Genomic DNA, 27,087 nt, shown 5'->3' on the forward strand with positions numbered 1-27,087 from the left:
TAATGTTGGCTCTGCCCCGTGGGTCACAGTGACACTGGTGTGGGGCATGTGAGGTAAAAGCTGGTGGACAGCAGTGACATGCAAGACAGGATTGTGGACAGATGACCTGTGAGGGATAAGATAATGAGTGTTATGAGGAATTTCAGAGAAAAGCTGGTGAGTGTCAGTTGAGGATGGGCCGTGTGTGGAAGAGGCGTCTCCATTCACATACCCCCTTTGCCCAGCAGCTTTACTCACACATGCCCCACTCTGCCCAGCAGCTTAATACTCCTTTCAGATTGCTGCCCCTGCAATATCCCGGCTATATGAACCCGGGTCTCCCTAGCAACATCACAAGAGAAGCCCTGATTGGCTCCTCTTGTGATGATGATTTCAACCCGTTGAGACCTGGGTTGAAAAACCTGGGTCTTGCCCTTCACAACATGCCTCCTCCCCATCAATTTCCCCTTCTTACCTTTTTCTCTACCAGTGACTTGCAGCTACACAGGAACAGGGAGAATTGCAGCAGCCTCCTGCACTGTGTACCATGTGACTGCTGCAGCCACATGACCTGGTGATGCCATAGTGATGTCTGAAGGTACTTTAGCTGAAGGGAATTTAGCCACTACCATGTCGTACTCTGCAGCAAAACGGTACCTAATAACTAAACATATAGGTACCCTGCACAGAACGCTAGTCACCTGTAGAAAGAGCTATATTTGTACAGTGAGTTTATACGCAAGGGACTTCCTCTATTACAGGTTTAGATTATGGAACTTCTGGCTATCTACCTATTGTATTAAAAGTCTCCACATGCCCACTCATCCTTGGCTGGGTTTTCTAGTACCACAAGAGTTGGCAAGTCCCTTTCAGGTCTGGTAATGTTCCTATATATTGATATATCTAGAATACCTGGTGACTGGAAAACTTGATGGTTTCTCAATTAACCAGTGATTCAGTATTGTGGCATAAGTGGAAGGGCATTACAGTTATAAGCGAACAGCCTCTTGACAATCTACATTTAGGGGAAAATTCAATTCGGCAGAATAACGCGACCTGCGCACTATTACCGTTAGTACGGTAAAATTGCACAGTATTACCATTAGTACGGTAATTTTAACGCTGATTTTTGCTCGCACCTCTCAGGGCTGCAAGTAAAAATCTGTGTTTAAATTATCGTATTAAAGGTAATAGTACCAACGCCGCGTTAATCCTAGACTAACGTGGCTGAATTGAATTGGGCCCCTTACATTCAAAAAAAATATTATTGGTCACCTAAAGTAATGGCTACTGTACAAGTTTGTAGGCAGAACACAAATAATGTGCACCAGTAAAGTTTCAATTGTTCATCTCTTGTGTAAGAAGTGTGATACTGTTTACTCTCGTGTCAGGAAGTTAATAGGTAGAGTGATTAGTTTTTTGATGGAGTGTTTTTAATAAAATGTGTTCCTTATCAGGCCCACTGAAGGGCTCATGCTCAAGGAGGTATTTCTCCTCTGATTCAATCATTCTGTACTATATGGACCAGAGGGAGAAGAAAATTCAGTATTCATCACTATGCAGTAAGGCTTACAAAAAACTAGCATAACATAGAACAAAATGGTAAATGCACCATTCTGCTCTCTGATGCATTGATCTATAGTCTTGTCTGTACAGAGGTTTGCATGCTTCTTTAAAGAATAGCAGAGTGGTGAGCCTTCATATCATGGACTAGTATTGTCTACCCCCTCCCCCCAATCACTTAAGGCCCCATAGCCACCACACCCCCTGGAATGACATAAGTACCTTCACTGGTGACAAGCATATGTTCCTGAGTCCATGATAACTAAGTAACAAAACACAAAGTAAATCTCACACTGGGAGCAGTCATGATGCTCTCTCCAAAAGTGACCATTACTGTGCTGTATATGCTGAATGTATAACTTATTTTATTGTTATGTAAATGTTTTGTGCGGATTGTCTGTGATATGTAAAAAGTTAATAAGAAAACAAAGTGTCTGCTGTATATCACATTTATGCTAAAAGTTTACTTTTTCAAACAAATCGACTGTGTGCTGTAGATATTTACATAAATATGGCACTATGGGATACGGGATTTTTTTTGAGGAAAGAAGCATTATAGCTCACAATAGACTAAAACATACACATGTCAATATCTTTTGTGTATTTGTTTATTTAAAGCACTAACACTATTTGTATATCAATGTATATTGTTTCACCTTAATATTTTTATTAGGCTGTATGTTCTGCACATCACCTGTTTTGTGCAGTGGAATTAATCTTTGCTCTTTGCTCTCTTACTTAGCAGGAGCCTGGAGGTGCAACACATATTAAACAGCCAAAGGCAAATTGAAGCAATGAGCGTTTTAGTAAGGTTCATCTTGAGGACAGTCATCACGTTGATAAAAATGTGAGAAATTTTAAGAGAATTTGCCGCTCTTTAAATCCTGGTCCGTTCTCCGGTCTCTGCCTGTGTCCAGGGATTATCTGTCTCTAGGCATCTTGTCAATGGCAGCCCAAAGACGGTGTTTTGTAAAAGAATTCAATCCTTACACTACTTGTTATATCTGCAAAGGCTATCTTATCAAGCCAACCACAGTCACAGAGTGCCTGCACACATGTAAGTATTGCCAGCTGATAATATTGTAGAAATAATCAAAAAGCTTCATATTTTCACATTGAATAAATTATGAACCATTTGAACAGTACGAATCTATAGCTTCATATTCAACGTGACTGACATTGGGTAATTTTTAGTTAACATTTCACTATTGTGTTGACACAATCATTTAGTTATCTTTTCTTTGATTGGTGTTTCTTCTGTGCGTACATCTGCACGTAATAAACATGATGTGTAAAATTGAACAGAATAAATCCTCATCCTTGTTCTTTCCAGTATAATAACCTTTAATATGTAAATGCTGCAAAATGCTAAATGGTGTGAGTTTATTTGTAAACCGTTTTAAAGGGATGGTTACGTTTTTGGATCAGACTATTCTCTTTACTTAGCTTCCCTCCATGTAGCAATTCGATAGGGGCTCCTTTGACAATTTGCACCAGACTGAAACATTTGAAGGGCAAAGGAGAAAAGACTTCAGCATTGGAGACTTAATGCTGATGTACAAGTCTAATTTGGACAAAGACCTCACTGATTTATAATCTCCTATCCATAAAATCTCCCTCTTCATATAGTCTCCCAAAGCTGGAGGTTTTCTACTTTCCTGGTTTACAAATTATGTATTCCAGCACTGATTCAGGTAATGGGAAAGAACCCCCATCAACTTGCAATATAGGGGGCAGACATGAAGTAAAAGGGAGGGGTTTTCCTAAGTAGACAACGTCTATAATTTAGTTGCAATTATGAAGTCACTTAATCACGAAAATATGCAAGGTAAAATTCCACTTAAAATGACGCAAATGCTTGTATGAACAGAATCCCAATCTCCTGACTCCTGTTCCGCTATATGCTATACTCACTGCTAGCTGAGACACTGTCACATTTGCAAAAACATAAACACATAAAATGTTTTGCATTGGCTGTAAATTAAGTGAGACTGTTAAAGTATAAGGATAAAGTATTATATACATCTCATTTGATAGTCTAAGTTGTAAGAAAGTAAAATGTAGAGTTGCCGCACAGGAGTGATAGAGGTAATTAAAGAGAAAAGAAACCAAAAGTACTCTTAAACCCAATCTTAGGAACTGCCACAATATAAGTACTAACTATTAAATATAACTTAATGGTAGTAATGAAAATAATACAATTAAACCCAAAATAAATATGTGAGGCTTATTGTGAAGTTTTACGATAATCGAAAATGTATGTAGCTCCCTGTATTCAAAGCACTGCCATTTCTATCTCTCTGGCTATGTCTATAGGCCTGATTCATTAAGGATCTTAACTGAAGAAACTTCTTATTTCAGTCTCCTGGACAAAACCATGTTAAAATGCAAGGGGTGCAAATTAGTATTCTGTTTTGCACATAAGTTAAATACTGACTGTTTTTTCATGTAGCACACAAATATCAACTTTAAATTTCAGTGTACAAATAAGCTATCAAGTATTTGTGTGCTACATGAAAAAATAGTCAGTATTTAACTTCTGTGCAAAATAAAATACTAATTTGCACCCCTTGCATTGTAACATGGTTTTGTCCAGGAGACTGAAATAAGAAGTTTCTTCAGTTAAGATCCTTAATGAATCAGGCCCTATGTCTTTATCTACACCAGCATATTGAGATATATACTCGAAAGATATATATATATATATATATATATATATATATATATATATATATATATATATATATATATATATATATATATATATATATATATATAATGAAAATAATTTCTTCTGTGTTTTTTTTTTTCTCTCCCAAAGTTTGTAAGAGTTGCATTGTCCAACATTTTGAAGAGAGCAACGACTGTCCGAGATGTGGAATCCAAGTACATGAAACCAACCCTTTAGAAATGCTAAGGTATTGTAAGATGTACAATTGGGAATTTGTATATTTAAATCTTTTGAAAGTGAGTTTTTCAATCGTGTGTATCTGTATTATTTCCAACCACAACAATCTCCATCAGTTTTAAAATCTTATAAGACAGAAGCTTGTGAGATATATATCTGCCTTTAATATCTTTCCCAATGCTTATGGCACAATACGTACATAGTGGCATAGTGTTTAGCATTGCCGTCTCACAACATTGGGGTCCTAAATTTAATTACAACCTAGACCCTTGATGGAGTCAGTATGTTCTTGCTGTGATTTTTGTACGTTTCTCCGGTTTCCTCCCATAGTCCAAAAACATACTGTAAGATTAATTGGCTGCTGAAAAATGGTCTGCGTATAAGTGTGTGTGTGTATGCATGTTAAAGAATTTATACTGCCAACTCCAATGTACATGGACCGATGTAAATGATTAAATATTCTATGTAAAACGCTACATAATACGGTGATGGTGCGATTTAAATAATGAATAATAATTAATATAAAGTGTTTCAGTTTAATTGCAATCTGGCGTTAATTATTTGTGGGCATTCCATGGAGGAAGTATTAAAAAAATGTAGGATAGAATGGAACCACTGACAGACAGGTCCTACCAACGGGGGGAGGACTAGGGGAGAAAATTTTCCCGGGCCTCCGACTGGCATGGGGCTACAAAATTTTCCAGCATATTGTTTTTGTGCTCCAATTTTTTTAAACATTTTTTATTTATTTATATTTATCAATTTGCTATTTTGGCAATTTCCAAGTAATAAAAGTTCAACCCTACCGCCTAAACATGTTAATTGGTTCTATTGGCAAGATGGGCAGTAGCACATGCGCTTATTGCTCTTTCTGTGCATGATGCATCTATACACACAGACACATGAAAACGTCACTTGTCCTTGAGATTTGCCGAGGTGAGTGACTCACAACTTCGCAAGGGAATAGTTTGTTTATAATTAGGAAATTGGACTGGACTGTTTGATGTTCAACGCTTACTCGAGGAATTGCAGAATTGGTGTGTTAGGGAGGTTAATTTCATCAATTTTATATTATTATAGTGCTACAAGGTTTTGTTTTTGTTTTGATTTGATTTTAAAATATCATTTTTTTTAACTGAAAGCTTTTAAAGGTAAATAGCATAAATTAAATAACAGGGCCATAACTAGGGCAATGTTCATTTGCCGGGAGCCCACTGCATTCTCTGTAGTCTCTCTCCAGCTCCAGCAGGGCTGTCGGAACCTCAAGGGAGGGAGGGAGAGTGACATCTGAGCATGAGGGCAGATCTAACATGGTTGGGAAGTATAAGCAATTCTGCGTGAGCATAACTCTACTGTATTTTCTCCAGCTGTGGAAACCACACACTGTACCTTGTGGGTGTTGACTGTACTGAATCCTATAAGGAGGCAATTACTTATTTGGAACTATGCAACACATGTACAATATGTTCAGTTCCTCTCCACAAAGGTGGGAAACTTTTTAAAGAGCATCTCCCTGCTTCACTTCATAATCTATCCACAACTAGATGGTCTTTATGCATTGATTCAGTTAAACCAGTTGCACATCATTTGCATTATTTGGGAACGGCATTATCAACAGGGGCGGGCTGGGCCGGGGGGCATCGGCCCTCCGGGCCGCTCAGTCTAACCCCTGTTTGCCAGCCCGCCCCTGATTATCAAATATTGAAATTCTCAATCTCCCTGCAGAAACTCAATCAGAAATTCAGTCCATTAAGAAGTAATTGTTGAAATTTGAATTTGTTTTAACGTCCTCTTTGTGGATTAAGCTACTGTCGCAAAGGGAATGACTTGCCACGACATCTAAGAGTGGAATCGGCTATGCAGCTGGCAGTCTGCAGGTAAAGACTAGAGACCGGGTTACACACAGATATAGCACTGCTCCTAGGTTAAGACATATACATGTATAAGGCTTGTGAAAAAGTAAAAGTATAAAGTGTGATTTTACTTACCTGTTTTCACAGTGGAGAGAAATAGGTGAGCAATATTACTGTCAACTGTTCAGTACCTGTTTTGTTTTTCCTGAAAAGAAAGCAAAAGTTTTAAAACTTGTTGGGCATTGTAGTGCCACATCTTGGTTATTCACTGACCTGCGAGTTGAGTATGGTCCATAGAAAACCTGTGAATACAGGTTGCTGTTTACATGTGTGGAATACTTAAGCACCGGGTGTTTTGCTAATTGCCTGTGGAAAGTGCTGGATAAATTTAAACATCATGTTTTATGTGTGAAGGTTGTAATAGAACAGAGTAATTGTTGCCAGTACAAATTTTTCTTTACTTAGGCAAGATGGGCAAGAAAGTGAATACAATTTGTCAAAAAGAAAGTTTTCAAACAGGTGTAGCTGAAATACAGTCCCAGCAGGAAAATTTGCATCAGAGTTTACAGAGTGGAGATTAATTTGAAAAATCTCATGCAGTCTGCACGCAGTCTAAATTCCCTAATATAGACACACACTCACACACAGACAGACACAGAGAGTGAAAGACTAGGGTCAATTTTGATGGCAGCCAATTAACCTACTAGTATGTTTTTGGAGTGTGGGAGTAAACCGGAGCACCCAGAGGAAACCCATGCAAACACAGAGAGAACATAAAAACTCCACACAGATAAGGCCATGGTCGGGAATCAAACTCATGACCCCAGTGCTGTGAGGCAGAAGTGCTAACCACTAGGCCACTGTGCTGCCCCACATGAAACAAGATCAAGTTCAAGAAATTGCACTTTATTGTTTTTGGGGAAAAGCCAAACCTTATCTTCCACTTATCCTGAAATGAGCAGACAAAGCAGCTTACATATAAACTACATATACCCAGTTGTAATATATATTGTATAGCATTTGAATAGGCTGGGATGTATTACTAAGCTGTGCACAATACTTATTTTGCAAGATATATAGGTGGACAAATTACTTAAGAATAGTTTTGGTTGCATTTCAACTACATCATTTTAACATAAATGTAATGTATAAAGAGCGGTCTATTATGCTCATCTGTATTCATGCTTGAAACATGACAAACTGGGTAAATGCTCAACTTATTGGGATAATATGATGCATAGATTATAAAACCATTCTGTCCTGCTAAATTGTCACAGGCTTGTGTTGTCATACAGTGGTGTGTACCCACTGTACTGGTAGCATTTGGGACTGGCTAAGGCACAGTCTAAATGGTTGTCTGGTCTTCATCAGCTGTAGTACTCCTCTTTTTAATGATAACTTCTGGGCACTCTTTACCTGGTTTGGGTAGAAGATTTAGAATTATCTGACAAAAATGGAGGACATTTACATCCGCAGCTCTGATCCCAGATCTCTATTTAGGAATATAGCCCTTCCAAACAATCAAACAAAACAAATCTCCATGTGGCATATTGGAATATAAAATTTGCTGCTCTTGAAACTGTTGTTGCTACTCAATCATGAGTGGTTTTCTGGAAGGAAAAGCAACTTGCCTTCTGGCATATCTTGCCAGGAGGCAAGTTATGCTGAAATGAGACTATTAATATGTTGCAGTATCTTATACAATGAAACGAGACAAGTTCGAAAAAATGTATGTAAATAGGGATCAAGTGCGTCTATTAACGTATGTCTTGAGGCTATCTGAGGCTTTAGGAGAGGGCATCATGAGTTTCCTTCTAGATCTGAGATGGTGGTATTAACAGTAAGATCCCCCAAAGAAGTGGAAATGGAGAGTTTACGTTTTGGGTGACCAATGAAACATTTTTATTTAATAAATTCTCAAACTGGCTTTACTTAGTGTGTGAAAAATCTGTGTAAGAGAGCAGATGTGATCAATCATCTTGATGCGCTGAAACATACATCTCTAGGTCATATTCAACCCACTTTCTCTAGGTCTTTCCATTTGCCTGTGGATGGAACACAAGAATAATCTAGTGACTAGATTCTAGTCTGTATAGGGTCTTAGAGAATGGTCGCTCTGTTTTTTTTTTTCCACAAAAAAAGACACCAGCAACAGCTGGAGAGGTACTTTTTTTTTTTTTTTTTTTGGAATAAATCCCTTTTTCAAATTCTTTCATATGCTGACATAACTTGGGTTCCAGAACTTACCTCTGGGAGAAGGGGTACCCAGGATGAAGTCAATGACGCAAATAAAATAACTATGTGGGTGTATTGTTTCAGCCTTGCATTTACAGAAGATGTCAGTAAATTCTGAACATTCAATGGATGGAAAAATTGAAGATCAGCGACTGCCAAATGAATGGATGTAGCATCTTTTTATATTAACAATACATGTGTTAGTGGGAGAGGATTTCAATATACTTCCAAGACCATGTCTTGAAAGTGCTGTCAGAGCTGCTTCAGGCCTTGAAAAACTGATTTTGGTTTTAAGTTTTTGAAATGTGTTGTAAGAAAATTTGAGAGACCTTAGAGGTGGTGTCACATCGCCAATCTTGTTTCTAATTTGAGTATATAGACATGAGACCAATTGGTCACGATCTGGCCATTCAGTCGCACAGGCCACATGGCTAGTGGGTCCTTATTGTGGGAGAAAGATGATTCCATCACATTGTATTCACACAGGATAATCTATGATTGGTTTGTGTTGCCTGTAGAAGAAGACTAGTCCATTCACACATTGCACTTCTAGTGTCTGACATATAGTGCTTTGTACTTACTTTATGCCATCTCAATCTAGAGAATTTTCTTTCTTAAAAACATGTTATGTGAAAATTGGTATCAAAGTAATATACTGTATTTTACTCTTTTCATGTCAAGGCCAGACAATACCCTAGAAGAAATCATATATAAATTGGTGCCGGGTCTACGGGAAGGTATGTTTTCTGTGTTTCTGTGCAGCTTTTGAGTTGTAAAATATAAAAATATGCTGTGTTTATATTGTCTACATTGTTCTTGTTGTTAGGAGAGCAGCAGCGAGAATGTGATTTCTGGAAAAGGAAACGCCCACAAGAGAACGGCGAAGGTATTTTATTTGGTTTTATATTAAAATGTAAAATCGTAAAGAAATAAAAAATCACTTATTTTGATTAAATTAAGATTCTTAATTTTTTTTTAGGGCTCTCTTGTGTATTGTATTTTACAAGATAGTACATCTTTAACTCAAGAATTTTAATTTTCCTAACATTCAGACTCCTGATGAATCTCAATTAGCAATTATTGGGAAAAGTCTCATTATTTTACAGTATTTGGTACCCAAATGAGAACAAGTTCATGGCAGTTATTGATTGAGGATAGTTCATGTGTTAATATTTCTTCTTTCTTTTGGTTTTATGAGCTTTATACATGTGAAATATTGTAAGGAAGTTATATTCTTCAATATAACTAATGTTAGGATATATTGGCTTGTATTTTGCTGTATCAGGAAGCGTCTACTTCCTGAAACTAACACGATCTGTTCTTAACACCGTGAAGTGTAATAAAATATGAGCTCCAGGAAGCCAATGTTTCCTGGCGTAGAACTTTTTTTTTTTTTTATTTTTATATGATTATTCGTTGTTTTGCTATTTTCTGAGCATAAATTTGGATGATGAAAAAGCTTATCTAAGATATTACACACGTACAGTTTCAAGTACCAGTTTCCCACCAGTGTTCATAGTAGTCCCAATTTTGAACTTGGTCTTAGAAAGCAGTAATATGGTCTAGTTGGGAGACCAGGAAGAAATTAATGTAGACCACATACATTGATTTCTTCTCTCGACCAAACATTTTAGGGGATTGTAACTTGCTAAAAGCAGATCTCCACACAAATGCATTCATGTCCTCCAGCTGAAGATAGTGACTCTCTTCCTGACTTATTGTAAATCATCATCTAAACGTCTCTGGTTTTAAGGTTTAACCGAGTCAACAGTGATCGGCAAGTTTTATTGGCTGCACATAATTTATAGTGGATGAGTCTGAGCTCTGGTGCAGTAAACATGGCAGGCAATTGGAGAATTTTTACTGAAAGCGTGTTAACGTTTTGTTTTCAATGCTGTATGTATATGGATTTTCACACAAGTGTATAAGCAAAATGGTACAAAATCTAAATCTTCCATTCATACAAATTTTGTTGAGCCTGGAGGGAGCAGAACATGTACTAATAAAATAAATTTTGGTGGCGCTCCCTATTAAGCAGACATTTATTAGGAAGCAGTTGTACTAGGTAACTAGACAGTGGCTTAGTGGTTGACATTGCTTCCTCATAGCGCTGGGGTCATGGTTCGATTCGAACCAGTTCCTGTGATAAACTCTGCACCATTGCTAAATATTAAACATATAATATGTGCAGCCTTGTGACCGATATCTAATTAGTTTAGCTGTGCATAGCTTTTGACAAAAATATTCATTGCAAAAAATATTCTATGCCATAGTTAGCTGTTCACTGCAGTAACTTCTGGTCTATACATAAAGGGATAAGTAAGTCGGCTTTTGCAAATGTTACATATATTGTTGAGCTTTGATAGGAGGAGATTGAGATCCCTAAAACTGTATTGTTCGTACATTAAAATATTCCAGTTTGCTTTGTACAAGTTTGGGGAACATCTATTAAAACTTATTTAGTATTCTATAGCTTAGTACTACCATGTTTATGTCACTTTGGAAATATTTCCTTATTTATAAGTAAAATATTGAAAATGTCACCAGAAGAAAGCATCTTTTTTAAGGAAATAACACCATTTGTTTAGTAGGCAGCCTTTATACTTTGTTATTATGGCTAGAACTGGAAACATTCTGCTTACAAGCCTGAAGGTATTATTTTTCAATTAAACTATGTGTTACAGTTATTCTTTTATAAATAGTCATGTGGAGCAGCTTGTAATTGTGCCAATATTTGTGCAGTTTTGCTTATCTTGGTACCACAGTTGGTTGCAGTAGCAGCTTTAAAACTATTTTGAGAGATTAGCAATGCCCTGTCAGTATTTGTTTCAACCTCCTAATTAGGTAAAAGCCTTCTTCATTGGGGTCACTTATCGGACCTTCAAAGTATTTGTACTAAACCACCCGGGATGTCTTGCAGACAGCAAGGAGAGAAGAGCACCATTAGCCTGGCTCACTGGGTAGTTCCAATTTATCACATTCTAGGTCTAGTGTATGCAGCACTTGATTGGACCAGGTGCCATGGCCAATCCGATTTAGGTGGTGCATACACTGGACACAATTCTTTCTATGTGCTGCAGTAATCAAGACTCTGGCAGCTCTCTTCTCTCAAGACCCTGCAAACAGGTTGTTGTGTCCAGTTATCTGACACCCACTGAAGTGCTCCAAAAGTAGACCACCCATTAATAAGAATATATCCATACAATATGTTTATTTTTTCCCCATTCAGCTCTCCTTTAGCGAGAACTATGTTTTCAATACATTTTATTAGTGATACTTAATATAGTAGGAACATCCTAATGCCAACCACTGCAGGTTGTCATTTCATATAGGTACTAGCTGTAGTGTTAAACTTAATGGCTGCATTCCAATGTATTTTTTCTTTCCTGGACTCTCCTGACACTCATGGTTTGCTATATTTGTTAGATATGTAGCAAAAAAATAACTTAAAAAAAATTATTATCGTAGCACCGTGTTAGCCAGAAAAATCTATGTGATGTTAAATACTTTCGTGTCAAAAAATACAAAACTATTATAGGAGTGATACCTTTATTGGCTAGCCCAAAAAAATATTATTATATTTGCTAGCTTTCAGAGCACAGAGGCCATGTTATCTTAATGATATATCATCCCCCCTTCCTGTACAAATTTCTTGATGTAACAGCTCTTAAATGTTGTGCCTGTTTCTTAGTCATTCATTTGTAAAGTTGCCTGATGCAGGGGCCTCTGTGCTCTGGAAGCTAGCAAATATAATAATAATTTCTTTGGTTAGCCAATAAAGGTATCACTCCTATAATACCTTTGTCTTTTCTGACACGAAAGTCTTTAACATCACATATATTTGATAGAGAGATGTACTGCAAATGTTCCATATAGTTTTCTTTCACAATATAGTATAATATTGTAAGCCGGGGAATGTAGAACTATTTTAATTAGTAGAATAATGCAGCTGCTGACAGCTGGTAATTACGAGAAGTGCAGAGCATGCAGCAGCCGAGGATACTGCTGGAACATGCCTATTGAAAAACTAATGCTAGTAAAACCCATTGGAAAATTATCAAAAAAGCATCTAGAAAGTACAGTCTGGCAATCCATTCAGTCTCTTTCTATAAAACATCATAAAGATGAACAACAAAATGGAGACGCACTGCTTACTGGCCAATGAACACAACATATAAATGGTGACATAATGGCAAAGCATAAAACCTATTTGACAGAAGTTTGAAAATAATATTTTTAGTATTATAATACAAATTATATAATCTCTATGTGCGTACAGCGTGCTTTATTAACATATGATTAGTACTGTGTGAATCGGTGAGTTCTGTAATATGATGATCACAAACCTATACATTTGAAGGAGAATTTTTTTTTTTTTTTTTAAATATGATGGCATGAAATGTACACCCCCATCTAAAGCGAAAATGTTAGGCATAAATTATTAATATTTGGTAATTGGTGACACGGAAGGGGAGCGAGCAAGTGGAGAAACAGAAGTGAGCACTGTGAAAGCAAACGGGCAGACTGAGACTATATAATTCTTTACTGAATGAGGAGATCTCACATGCATAAGATCAGTTTGTTGCTGCATTTTTAACAGACGAAAAATAAAGTAGGAACTATGTCCTAATAAAGGGGCATTAATGAAAGAGGAGGTAAACGTGTTTTAAAGCGTACCATCGCCAGTACACAATTGAAGGTCATTTTATGCTGCATGCCATAAAAATACATTCCCAGAACGGAATTTAAGGGTGGGATGTTTCAAACAAAAGACCGCAGTTGCAGTTTCAAATTCGTTGTTTTGGTTTTACAGATGGACATCCACATAATAAAAGATTTAAGGATGACGAAGAGGAACATGATGATAACAAAGACTATCACAGAAGCGACCCTCAGATCGCCATCTGTCTTGACTGTCTACGTAATAATGGCCAGTCAGGCGATAACATAGTAAAGGTAATTCCTGATGATTTACACGGTTGAGCTGAAACACTTTACAGTGTTTGGTTATTTTACATGCACCTTTATTGTTCAATATACATTCAATGCAAGTTCAACTTTTTCAATTCTGAAATATTTTCACCACTCAATTTATATTTTTTGACACTTATCTTCTCATTTACAGTCATGTTTCTATTCATCAAATTCCCCTTCTTTTCACCATCACATGATACAGTTCTTGTTTTGAATACCATGAAAATCCTGAAAGTTGCGTTTTCTTCATCTGCTTATGCAGAACAAAGTAATGTCTGGTGATCACTATGAGGAACGTATTGTCTATATTCACTACATAGGTTCCAAACTCTGGACAGATCTAGCTTTCCGCTGTAAATGTAGAAACATGTAAGTCAAAGTAGGACTCAACAAATATTTTAAAATTTAGGAAGCAGTCTTAACATTTTTTATGGTATCCACTGAAAAATAGCACCATACACATAGCTCTCACCACCATTACACAGCACTCACCCATTTTTACAGACATTACACATTCGTCAATCCACATCATTACTTTTCTCTATGCCCACCTCAATCATCTTCTTCATAACACTCCTATATTGTCCCTTCTAAAATCCATTCTCTATGTTCCCTCTCACTTCTCAAACACCTCCTAACCATTCCTAGAGCTTGGCCACTTTACATTTGGTTGTATCCCCCTCTTCACGACTGGGCTGTCCATTTTCCTTACATTTGAACACAGGTTACTGAATATACCCACTACCAAACCATCTATTGAATGCTTATTTCATACTACCCTTCTCCCCCCAACTTCCCTCTTCCTTCCCCTTCATTACCTCCACCTCCATGCTTGCTCCCTAAAATCTGTTAGCATGATGTTATATAGCCTTGTATATGCTGCCTTTTTCAATTTATCTATTTGTTACACATGTGTCCTTTCCAAATAAAACATTAAAAAAAAAAAAAAAAAATTCACCCCATCCTCAGCATCGTTTCATTATCCTCTCCTCATAATGCCTTAATCAACATGTCCCCTTCATTACTTTCAGCATCAAGTCCCCCTTATCACCCTGCCCCCATTACCTCCCCTTCATTAATATTATAGCAATAATTCATAAGATACCACTTATTCTGCAGCGCTGAACAGACCACATTATATGCATACAAAACAAGTCGTGATCATAAAATAGAGCAATTGTAAAAGATTACACTAAAATCATACAAGTTCAACTTAAACATAAAATCGAACATGACAGCACATGTAACAAGATGGACAAAGGAGGTGCAAACATGAGACAGAAGGAGGAGAGGGCCCTATTTGTGAGAGCTTACAGACTAGAGGAGGGGGAAAGCCAAGTTAATATGAGCTAGTGGGAGAAAGAAGGTGCAGAGGGACTAATATCAGGTGGGAGTTGGAAAGGCCAAAATGAAGAGATGACTTTTGAGAGAGCGCTTAAAAGATTGGGGGATAGTTTAGTAAGGTAGGGAAGGAAGTTTTATAGGTGAGGAGCAGTGAGGTGAGTGAGGTGATAACCAGAGGGCAGGAAAAACGTAGGTCAGAGGCATGACGAGATCAGAACTGTGTGAAGTAGAGGCGTCAGTGAGAGCTTTGTAGGTGAGGGTGAGCAGCATGCCTTTTGAACAGGCAAATTGTGAAGTTATCTACAGTGAGACAGACAGACGAAAGGAAGAGACACTAGGCGGGTGGAAGATGATGAGCTCGGTTATGTTAGGTTTGAGGTAGTGTTGGGATACCCAGGTGGAGGTGAAGGAATGACAGTTGGAAATGCAGGATAACAGTGACTGGGAGAAGATATCGGAGGAGAGCTATATGCTTTTTATTTTCCTCTGAGTGCATTGTGACACAGCACCACTCCGAGAAGGACAAATACTCTGATTCATGCAGGGCAGAGCTCCACAGTATATAGTCGTTCTGGCTTCATTTTTATATGGCCTGGGATTTGTTGAGTCCTGGGTTAAAGGGACTCCTTAAACGCCTGTTTAAAAAAATGGTCTACTTATTGGTACACTGACCTGTTTTTTTAAAAAAAAGTCTTAAGTGGTCTTTTTTTTTAAATTATTATTATTACTTTTATTTATTTTAATGTCTGCTTTTAGGGAAAATGTTGATGATTTCTTTTCAGAGGGTGAACAGTTATTAGCAACCTTCAGTCTCTCTCTCTCTCACCATCCTATCTCAGTATAGCTCGGCCAGTTAGATTGTGTCTGTAAAAGAAATGAGTCAGAATTACACCTGTTGAATGAGGGGATTAGAGAAAGTAGAAAACTTCTGGACTGTCCCTTTTATACCACTACATACTCATTGCATTGGTTCGATTTTTGCATTCCTTTTTACCATTTTAATACCTAATATTTTTACTTGTGTTTCTCATTTCCAGGGATTGATGAAAAGATTCATCCGTTGTTCAACACGAATAACAGTTGGGACTATTAAAAAGTTTTTAAGTTTAAAATTAAAGCTACCAAGTACATACGAGGTAAGATCCTCAAACAAATAACTTTTGTCATTACGTACAATGACCTACATTTGGCATTACATTTCACATGCTAAATAAACTTTATATTGTAGAAGACAATGCCAGGGCTTTAATGATTTATCCAGTATGTTATTTTATTATATTTTCTAGAATATTTTACCTACCATTTGTATTTTTCATTTGACAAGCCAATCTATATTTAGTTTCCAAGTTGAAGAAAAGTAATTTTGTGTATATTTAAAATAGCTGCCGTTCTTTAGCCTATATTTGAAAACTTTGATATAGGAAAGATTCTCAAAGACTTCACAAAGCCATAGTACTCCATATTTATACGGTCAACTTGGAAATGAATGTAGCTCGTATTTGGTGTTACAGGAGTGGCAGTATGAAAAGGCAGAGTATTTTGAATAGAGGCTGTGTGTGTCACTTCAACAGTACATGATACAAGCTTAAGTCACAATACTTGTATGCGAGTGTGTGGAGCCACTGCAGCATTATTCATTTACCTCCCCATGAGCAAGATTGTGCAGTCTAAAAAAAGCAGATTTAGATGTAGGATCAGCAGGACTACAGTATTTATAATATAGATTTGTACAGCACTAAAATATACAACATTATTACAATAAACAGCTTTTTGTGGCTGCGTCTGTCCAAGTCCATGCTGTGTATGTACGCACATGCTTGGACACATTCCCAGTTGCCTTTATTCTTTTCTTGTTTCTTACCTGAGCAACAGACCACTGTTGTTTTTTTTTTAGCAAAATGATTTGCTGTTCAAACTGAATGTTGCATTAAATCCGCTACCCTCTTATCGCATAAGAACTGTAGTTGCCCTGAGACCAGCTTCTCTCAGGTTCAAGAACCTATTCCGCCTGCTAAGCCATTTTGCCAGTCCCTAACTATAATTTTGTCACAATATTTTCCAGGAGTGCAAAAAAAAAAATTGCATTTGTGCCACAACATGGTTGTCCAGGTACGGATTTGCATCCTTTAGCTGTATTTGTTTCTAACTAAAGCTGGGTACCCACTACAGTAATTTCATGTAATTACCATGCAGATCACATGATGAACAAATGTTTTGTCAGATTTTGCACTGGTGTGAACCCTCCCATGATCATGTTTTATTGCACCAAAGCACATTGTATCATTTGATTTGGTTTTCTAATATACCTAAAAATCACGATCAACGATGGAACGATATCGGACAAATGTGTTAGTGAGTGTGCTCTCAGGACCAGCAGTGTAGGGGGATCTCTATAGAGCGCGCAGAGTCACGATCTTTTCAGCAGATGGTTATGAGAGATGAAGAGCATATATCTATAGGTAAATAGTGCAGGTGTGTACACATAAATGTGCATGCTGAACAGGACTTTGTCCTTGGTAAAATTTGTTATAGAAATCGCATTTAGAGTAAAACGCAATTGTGTGTACCCAGCTTAAATGAGGCCCATGGTGTGTGATGGCATGCAGACATTAGTGGTGACTGTCCATTGGAAAGCTGTTTTTAGTGCCAAGAGAGTGAATTTATTTGTTACAGGGCCAAGTTATATGCTTGCAATTTATCAGGTTACAGATGCATTGTTAATGAGTGATTTAAGGTTTTGGAGACTGAGGGCCTGAGTCATTAAGGAAAGTAAGGCAAAAAAAAAGGAGTAAATGTTCTCCGGCACAAACCATGTTACAAAGCAAGGAGTGCAAATTAGTTTATTACTTTGCACATAAGTTAAATACTGGCTGCTTTTTCATCTACCCCAACTATAAATCCGTCCCCAGATTTGATCTCCCCCTCCAATGCAACAACATTTCCCCCTCCAACGTGCAAGGTTATTACTTTTTTATGCTTTGCTCTCCTTAATGACTCGGGCCCTGAGCGTCTGATATAATGATGGGAATTCAAACCCAGGACTTCAGGAGAGAGCAGAGGTGATCAGAGAAGGTGATAGTGCTTTGAGGGAAGGTTAGGTTGGGGGGAGTATTTAGAGGTATGGTATGATGTAAGAAACTTAAGGCCTGGTAAGTTAAGTTACAATACACATGTGGTACTCAAAGTAACTTTTATTTTCCAGCTGGATGTACTATGCAATGGTGAAATCATGGGAAAGGACCACACAATGGAGTTCATATATATGACAAGATGGCGACTAAGGGGAGAAAATGTAAATATGATCTCTTTTTTTGTGCTTCCTTTTTTTACAAGCTGTTACAATATTCAAATACTTGGTTAAAAGGCCAGTTCAGTGCCTTACAGCCTTCGCAAAAATATTCCCCATTCCATGGGTTGAGTGTCGAGTTGTTTGTGCTTTAGACTTGTGAAACAAGTCCCTACAGTTTCTTTTTCAATATGGTGCTAGCGGTTACGTGAGGCTTTTTGTTATATTTAGATCATTAATAATTGCATTTTTTATTAAGAGTGTTTATCATGGGAACAAGTCAGCTATTGTAATGCTTTTGCAAAATGATTGTATTTTAAGGTGCTGTGTCATTTCCACACCATGGAATCTTGTCAGTCATGCTTTCATTCTGCACTGCCTCTTCACAGTACCTTCCCGATCTCTAAATCAAAGCAGGATTCTGCAATGTCCATTAAGTTTACTTCTCCTAAAACTGATAAATATTAGCATAAAGCTTAGGGGATAGAGAGCTCGGTCACTAATGCACTATTGATGATACAGGTGAGATCAAAAGAAAGCTGGCCAAAAAGTCAGTGGCATAGGCTTGTGATCAAAAAAGGCTGTTCGATCAATTGAGATGTCTAGTATGGTAATTTTGGTAATTTTATTTAATTTTTTTATATAACTTATATATTTGTGGTTTTGCACGTGTGTGTATGTGTGTGTATATATATATATATATATATAATCATTCAAGTGATCTCTGTACAACAGAAGAGTATCTTAGTGATCTATATAGAGTAGAGATACCATGCGATGGCAGCCCTGTTCTGGAGGCCACTATACAATGTAGGCACCCCCTAAATCTCTGGTGGTTGTACAATGCAGCCAACCCACCCACTTTTGCTTTCCTCCCACTTCTCTGAAAGTTTAACACTGTAGATTGTAGCTCTTTTATTTCAAGACAAATGTAGATTACTTCCTTTGCCCTGCATTATTTCTCGGCGTGCTGGAGAGAAAACTTGGCCATACCAGGAGTTTGTCATACATGATAGGCAGATCCCAGCATTCTGATTGGTGGCTAGCACGACATTCCCCAGTCAATGTGTCAGGACCTCCAACACTGATTGATTGGTGGATAATGCCATTCATTTACCAGTGTAATGGACTAGCCTTCACTGACAAATAGGCACTAGCTAGAGGAATAATTCTCCCCTGCTGGGCTGCATTTAGATGGTGATGAATACAGTTGGGACAGAACTGGCAGTACTTAATCAAGGTGTAGACCTGTCTCAATAGTCGATTCTATGGAGTCTCAGTATGTCAACAATATTACTTACATTCAAAACCTGAAAAGAGCATAGATTCATGATGAGGAGTAACAGTAAATTATATAAACAAAAGATTTCAAGGTGGTGAAAAGCACACAAAATGAAATGTTCTATAGCAATGTATAATGATAGAAGCCCATTGTAATGCAAAACTTATTACCACTAGTAAACTGTATTATTATTAATATGTGAAAAATTGGAATAAAATGGTAATTGTTTTGCTTTTAACCACTGTATCATATCTGTGGGGTTTTTTTGTTTTGTTTTTGTTTTAAAAGGTCCCTGCATCTTCTAGTTTTTGTTTCAGTGATATTGAGGGGCTGTACTGACAATAATATTATGCTCCATTTTAACAAATCATTTTTGCTTTATATGTAATGAGGCAGATACTTAGAATTATGTATAGTGTTGGGTCCACACAAACATAATAAAACAGGTTTTGGGTTACTTTCTGGTTTGTTCTCCCCCCCAGAAATTGCACTGGAAGATACTTTTTAATTTTTCCGTAAACTAGCCTCCAGGGAGGGGATTCAATTCAACGTGCTGTGTTTCTGGGACAGTCCGTGGAGACGCATCAAGGTGATGATCTGCAAGAAATCCTCGCTTATTTTTTCCCACTCCCCAGAGAGGTGTGCAGAAAAATGATCGGAGATTCCTTACCGAAATAGGCGTCTGTGTGCGCTGCCGGACATCGCAGTAATGTCTAGTGACACGTCGCATTGAATTGAAACTCGCCTTATAAATCATATTCCGTTCATTGGACTATTGTTAGTTCTACCGTGGTGTGACTTTTATTGATTGACATAGGGGATTACCAGGTCTCTTAAAAACCAAAGTCATCTTAAATGACCAAAAGTAACCATGTGCAGCTTTTACGGACAGGGAAAAATATACCCTTTTCTTACCCTTACTCTTTTAGGGGTAATTGTATTGGTATGCAGTCTATAGACAGAGAATAGTAACGGACTAGGACCAATGTGAATTAGCAGTCATGTGATCAAATGCAAATCAATGAACAACAAACATAACATAACTAGTGAACTAGGCAGTATCTTCAGGCTTGAGGTGACTTTAACTGTACTGGATGACAGACATTACTATTCTCTTCATGTAGTAAATCACAGGTCAGTACGCACTTTGCGGTCAAAATCCGTTCAAATCAAAGTGATCGACATTCTGTAACTTGTCCATTAAGGGACATAAATTCTGATACGTGGCCGTATTTTATGTAAAATCACACTGCGCATGCTCAGAAAAGGACTATACGTCAGTGAGCACAAGTTCATCCAATCCACCTTTGACTGCAAGGGACTCTTCTGAAAGCCTGCGATTTCATGGGCAGAATGAGGGAGGGAAAGGGCAGGGCCGCCATCAGGGGAGGTACAGGGAGTGCAGCATTATGGGGCCCAACAGCAGAGAGGGGCCCCACCAGCCCTGGGCTCAAACAAATTTATTGAGAGGGGTCCTGCGCAGTGAGTTAAAGGGGGTAGTGGGTGCCATTTCTAGACAGCAGCTGCTCCTGAGATGTGAGAGGTGGTGTGGGGAGACATCTGCATGTAATTAATGATGCATCAGCGGGCCCCTTGTAGGCAGCATGTTTGCCACCACTACCAAGATGTTGGGGCCTTACAGCTGCCACCATTTGCTCCAGTCCCAGCCCCCAGGTCCCCGAGGCAGTGAGGCTCCCTGCAGCATCGCTGACGTCATGTAATTAATAATGTCACAGCGCTGTCAATAGAGAGGGGACGGAAGGAGACAACAAGATGTAGAGGGGTAAGTAAACTACTGCAGGGATTAGATGGAACTGGAGATGGGATGTGACTCCAGAGAATGGGGGGGGGCAAATATTGGGTAGAGAATAATGTAAAATGAGGGGGCCCTGCCAATTACATTTGTGCTGGGAAGGGGCATATGCACGAAGTCAATGTACAGTAATGGCGTTCTAAAAATGAACGCATTCACATCGGGCAGATTCAAACTCTGGGCATCTCTGAGGTACATGATTTTCACTTCCACCAGCTACAGGGTAGGTGTAAGTGCAGAATCATAGTGATGATGGTCATATATGCATGGTAGAACATCTGTTTGCAATCAAGAGCAACTGTAAAAATGCATTTTATGTGCAGTAGACATGAATAACATCCTGATAAATATATTTCACATTTCAACCTTTTTTATTAATTTATTTTTATGCTTTCATTAATGATTATTAACCCTTCTTAATGTATTTAATAATATTTTTTTTAATCTGTGCTTTCTTATGGGACTTTATATACACACACACACACACACGCGCGCATTGAGCACTGGGTTGTATTTGCATATGACAAGTGGCATATAGGCAGAGTGTACTTGCACCGGTATTCAGCTAGAGACATATCTTGAGATCCTCTTCTTGTTGCATATGGGCGTGTCTGCTTGCATTTTCCATCTGTTTCCAGCAATTTGCGTTCACTTTGCATTTCTTAATGAATCAGACCCTTTATGTTTAAATAATCCTCTCTGGCTATAGAAGCAGCTCTAGTGGAAGGGAGACATATAACTCCAAAGGGATTTTTGTTATGAAAACTTCATGTAAGAACCTGCATATTCATGGTGTTTCTGGAACATAAAAGTTGTTCCATTGCCTTTAGAAAGTTGGAATCCTATGTAGTCTAATTGCATTTGTGACTTTGTCAGAAATAAATACTGTATCACATCTTCTTCAGCAATGTGTTCATATTTTCATCTAGTGTTTCGAAAGTTACGTTTTTTTATCCAAAAGATATTTTGCAAAGCACTGGTTTCTACATGCAGTTGTGGATGTCTTCTTCTAACAAGCACATAATCTCCTTCACAGTTTCATTGTCAGAACAATTCGACTTCACTACATATGTCCCTCAGCGAAAATGTTCCTGATGTTTCAGAGACATCCACAACCGTATGTATAAGTAAAACTTGTTTTTTGTTCACTATTTATTTATGTTGACCTTGATTATGTAAAAGTTGTTTTTTGTTTCTCTCTCTAAGTGGAACTAAACCCTCATAAACGAAAATGCAAACTTTAATATTGTTTAATGGGGATTATACACTCAAAGAAAGTCTTCATTTTATTTTATACTCAGTTAAGGTTATTCTATAATACCGGTTTTGCTGACTGATGGCTTCCACAAGGACCAGTCAATGTCATAACACATTACTGCTATATTTATTGAGCCAAATCTGTAACTTGGGTTGTGGGACAGACTTCTCCAAAAAATATTTTAGTGTGTGTTGAGCAACTTCTAAATTACTTTCTATTTAACCAAAACTGTTATAACATTACACTGTATCATTTAATTTTAAAAGAAAAGAATGGCTTGGATAGTAATGGATTGTGTACTCATAAAAAAAAAAAAAATTTGGTCAAACATGTCCGGTCCTCAACCTGTTACAAATCCACTTGTGTAGTTTCATAATCCTTAAATATGGGAGCAGTAGAAAAGACTGCATTATGTATTTGTGAATATAACAACATAAGTGTTTATGTGAAAGAGGCTTATGTTTTAGATCCACATTTTTTTTTATGCTAATATAGCGCTTAAAATTTTGCACAGTACTGTAAATTATTGAGATGCAATTTCCCTTCTCATCTGTAGTTAGTATCCCTGGCGCTATAAATAGTTTGTTTTCCTAAAATGTGTGGCCTACATACTAAACAGTTAACTTATAATATTTTAGCTGTTTTAAAAATATTTAAACTGGAGTTTACGCTTTATATTTATCCCTTTCCAAGCCTGTATAAAGGTATAGTGATATCTTCATCTTCTGTGCAAGTATCAAGTGTTTCCCCTCCCATGTATTGGCAGACATACTGAGAGTAATCCTGAGATCACTTTTTGCATCATCCGTTAAATTATAAAAGCCATTTTACAACACTGGATCCTGATTGCTTCTGGATGATCTTATGAGATTGCCCAGACTAGATAAAATATCCTGCGATTTTAGAAAAGTGACCCATTCTGTGAATCCTATATATACAGACTTGTCATGTTACTGTAACTGGGAAAGAACAATAAAGAGAGGTCATTATTTTATCACATCTATTTGCAACATAAAAGTAAGTGATGTGATTATTGATGCTCTTTATATTATGCTGAAAACTGAGATGACCGGTACACTTTAAATGCAGGGAAAAAAAAAGTTTTAATTGTATTTTTACCATGATGAGTCCTAATTATTTGTGAAATATTCAAAAAAAAAGTTCTGTAAGGTTTATTTTTATTAGAAATATATATTTTTATTGTTTATTTATGATCCCCCTCTTCCTCTTTATTATATTGGTTGGTATTTCCTTATGTCCTGAAATCCTCTATAAAAGAAAATTGTACAAACAGTTTTTTTTGTATGCATTCATTGTAATTATCCAAATCAGCTCACTATGTCTGTTTTTATAACTAATAAAATGCCATTATATATTTCATGTGTTTACTCTTACTTTTGTATAACAATTTCAATGCGATTTGTAAGTAGGATATGCCTGACCATTATTTGCATTTTTATTTTTTTAGTATGGTACCAACACTTTCAAAAATGAGATCCAATTTAGCAAAACCGATGTCAAATTCAGAATGAGCACCACAAAGTTACCCCAAAATCACTCTATTATGATTGGCAATAAAATAAGTATTGACCAGTGTTATCTGTCATCTCGCCCCACTATATCTGTGTGTGCACAAAAACCAGCAGTGTAAAAACTTGTTTCAGTTTATCAGGCAATAACTTTTGAACAAAGCATCTCTAATATTCAGGACATATTGTTTCAATATGAAGTGGCTTAGCCAGTGGCTAAAAGTACTCCGCTGAGCCTGAAAAGAGCCATGTAATGTCTTCTAACAAAATAAACTGCAGCATCATTTAATATCACACAACATTATGGTGACTTGTTCATTGATGTTACTTCTCCCTTAACAATTTTCTATGTATGGCTTTACGTTAACATATATGACCTGCAGTGGCCATGTGGGATATTTGGCACATTTCCAGAAAAATTACTCCTCCCATAGCTCCATGCCCAGAATGGAAACTTTGTCATGCATATGCTATGCCACCACACACTCGGATCGTCAGTGTGGTAACGTCACACAGAATTAATTATAGGTACCAAACTGAAAACATGCTTCCAGATCCTTTCCTTTTTATCGCCATAGCTTTTTCTGTGTTAAGAAAGTTTTAGGGGGCTTTTAAAGTGTTCCTCTCATACAGCTTTGAAAAATCAGTCTGAGTGGAAGCCTAAATGCATTTAGTTATTAACCCACATATTGATTTTGAGAGACCCAGCCATATACAGATGCCCCTCCTCTTTCTATAGTGCTTCCTACTAAAATGCTTACATTAACTGTTGGTGTGGGCTTAATATTCTGCCAATCCTGTGATTATTCAGAGCCAGTGAGCTCAAAGGAAGCACAATGAGCAGGCTCCTGTCAAAATATGGTATGTTAACTCTCATTAAAACTCATTTAATTTTATGTAAGTTTAAATGATAATGACCCAATGTACTTCCGAATTCTTGTTTGTGCTTTCTCCAATTTTTTTTGTTTTGTTTATTTTAGTCTTACCCCATGGTATTGCAATATCGACCGAGAATTGACTTTGGTTAATTGTTGGAACACACACACAGAGAGAAAAATTAAAAAGAAGAATCCTGCACTATATGTTTACTCATCGACAGATTGCACAATGAATGGATGTGCCTAATTACATGGACTGAAAGGACACCATCTATTTTACAGCATGCAAATATGGATGTGGTCTCTCTCCAACTTGCCAGTAGTTTATTTGTAGTTATTGTTATAAAGTGCCAGTCTGCTACAAAACCTCTGCAAAACCTAGCATTGGTGGATGTAATAGCGTACAGATACGTTTCGTTGTATTTTGGTTTGTGCCATAGATTTTTGCATTGGCTGTGCTTTTTAATTTTTTTGTGGTTTTCTAATTACTAAATATTGATAAAATAGTCTTGGTTAGTAAAATAGTGAAAACTGTAAGTTTTCCATGCAGAACTGTAACTGACAATAACTTAATAGGGGGAAAAAAAACTACACAAATACTTTTACCGGAATATGATGCCAATAATAGTTTTAAGCGCCCCTAATGTGAGTAATTTTATTTTGTAAAATGTCTAAGCAAGTCATCGTCATAGATGTTCCACCAATATACCTAGTGTTTAGCGCCATTATTCCTGCTCCCAAATTAACAGTCTCTACAGTTCCCTTTCAGTGCCATTGTTTTATTTAAAAATACAAGAAAAAAGAGGCTTCCTGTAAGGTTTGTCAAAATTATGTACATACCTTGTCTAAAACACCTAGTTATGTTACCTACCCTTTATTGACTGATAGGAGGATATTTTTATTTGCACTTAGATAGGAATGCCTAAGAGAAAAAGAAAAGAGATATAGAACATTTGCCCATTTGCCTAATTTTTGCCCCGCTTTTTTCTGCGCTTCTTATACCTACTTTTTTATTTTTAGCAAAATTGTTAATACTCATCTGTCTTCCACTTTCTGTTTTTAAATAATTTATGAAATTAAATAATACAGATATAATGCAAATAGCAAGTCAGAGCGCCATGTAAAAAATGTCTTGGCCATAAGTGAAGTTGTAGTATCTGTAGTCTATAATTCCCTTGTACCTCAGTGATAATGTATTGCATAGGTATTTTTATTTATGCATTATGCATTGTTTTATATTGGTGCATCTCCTATATCTTATCTAAGCATTTTAAAAGGTTAGATTGATAGCACCTATTATTATTGTAGAATTGTAATATGATACAATGTATTGTTTATATATAAGAAATACATAGAGATGTGTATATGCACTGTGAGCATTTAGGAAAAATGTTGTTATTCCTTGTGGTGTGATATTTTCTTACACGTGTTTCTTTGAAGAGGAAAAGTAATTGTAATTTGCTGACAAATATGATTCTAGACAATGTTGAAGATGCCTTTAAAAAAAACGTAACCAAAATACCTGTATGATCACTAATAATTACATGAATTGTTAAATGACCAAATGTCTTGCACTACCGCATTTGAAGAAGGGACTTGATGTCAGGAAGTATATTTTTATAAGTTTCAGTTAAAATGTATTTTTTACCTGTCAAAAAATAAGTGAGGCTGTTGCATTCTGTCAGTTCCTTTCAAATATAAATTTTGTAACAATGCTCAAAACTAAATGCATTTTATAACAAACGGCACATTTTGTAAATAAATTGTCTTCAAGAACTGAACATATATCAACATAATTTAAACTGATTTAAAAATAGATTGTTGGTGTAGTCTCTGTGTGTATATTTTTTTTGCATTCCTAAAAACCAGAAACCAAATCATATTAACTTAATCTTCTGCTATTTTGAAACGTGTGTGTATCAAAGCTTGTGTTTGTGTCCTATGTACATCCCATTTGTTTAATTTTTTGAGCCATACCACCCAAGTCCTTCCATTGGTAGTAGAACTTTTTAGAACTGACAACCTGGACAATCCCAACATATTTTTTCAGTGTGTGTGTGTGTGTGTGTGTGTGTGTGTGTGTGTGTGTATGTGTATGTATATGTATATGTGTATATATATATATATATATATATATATATATATTTCTCAGATTTCCAAGGGGGAAATCGTTTGATTCAGATCC

At 36.9% G+C, this 27,087-nt stretch overlaps 1 protein-coding gene across 3 annotated transcripts in view; it reads left to right on the top strand.

Annotated features, from left to right (window-relative positions):
* Positions 1-26,683, top strand: part of PCGF5 (polycomb group ring finger 5) — a 61,785-nt gene extending 35,102 nt beyond the window's left edge. The window contains exons 2-10 of one of the 3 annotated variants that reach the window (XM_075216425.1): positions 2,285-2,599; positions 4,364-4,460; positions 9,220-9,275; positions 9,365-9,424; positions 13,352-13,494; positions 15,894-15,992; positions 18,059-18,148; positions 22,274-22,354; positions 25,005-26,683. In XM_075216425.1, the coding sequence (XP_075072526.1) occupies positions 2,488-2,599; positions 4,364-4,460; positions 9,220-9,275; positions 9,365-9,424; positions 13,352-13,494; positions 15,894-15,992; positions 18,059-18,148; positions 22,274-22,354; positions 25,005-25,052 (786 nt within the window). In that variant the 5' untranslated portion in view covers positions 2,285-2,487 and the 3' untranslated portion in view covers positions 25,053-26,683. The remainder of the gene's footprint in view (positions 1-2,284; positions 2,600-4,363; positions 4,461-9,219; positions 9,276-9,364; positions 9,425-13,351; positions 13,495-15,893; positions 15,993-18,058; positions 18,149-22,273; positions 22,355-25,004) is intronic. The other 2 variants (XM_075216426.1, XM_075216427.1) reach the window with 2 other exon arrangements.
* Positions 26,684-27,087: the final 404 nt, after the last annotated feature.

Source organism: Mixophyes fleayi, chromosome 6, assembly GCF_038048845.1.
Source record: "Mixophyes fleayi isolate aMixFle1 chromosome 6, aMixFle1.hap1, whole genome shotgun sequence".
NCBI classification, from domain to species: domain Eukaryota; kingdom Metazoa; phylum Chordata; class Amphibia; order Anura; family Limnodynastidae; genus Mixophyes; species Mixophyes fleayi.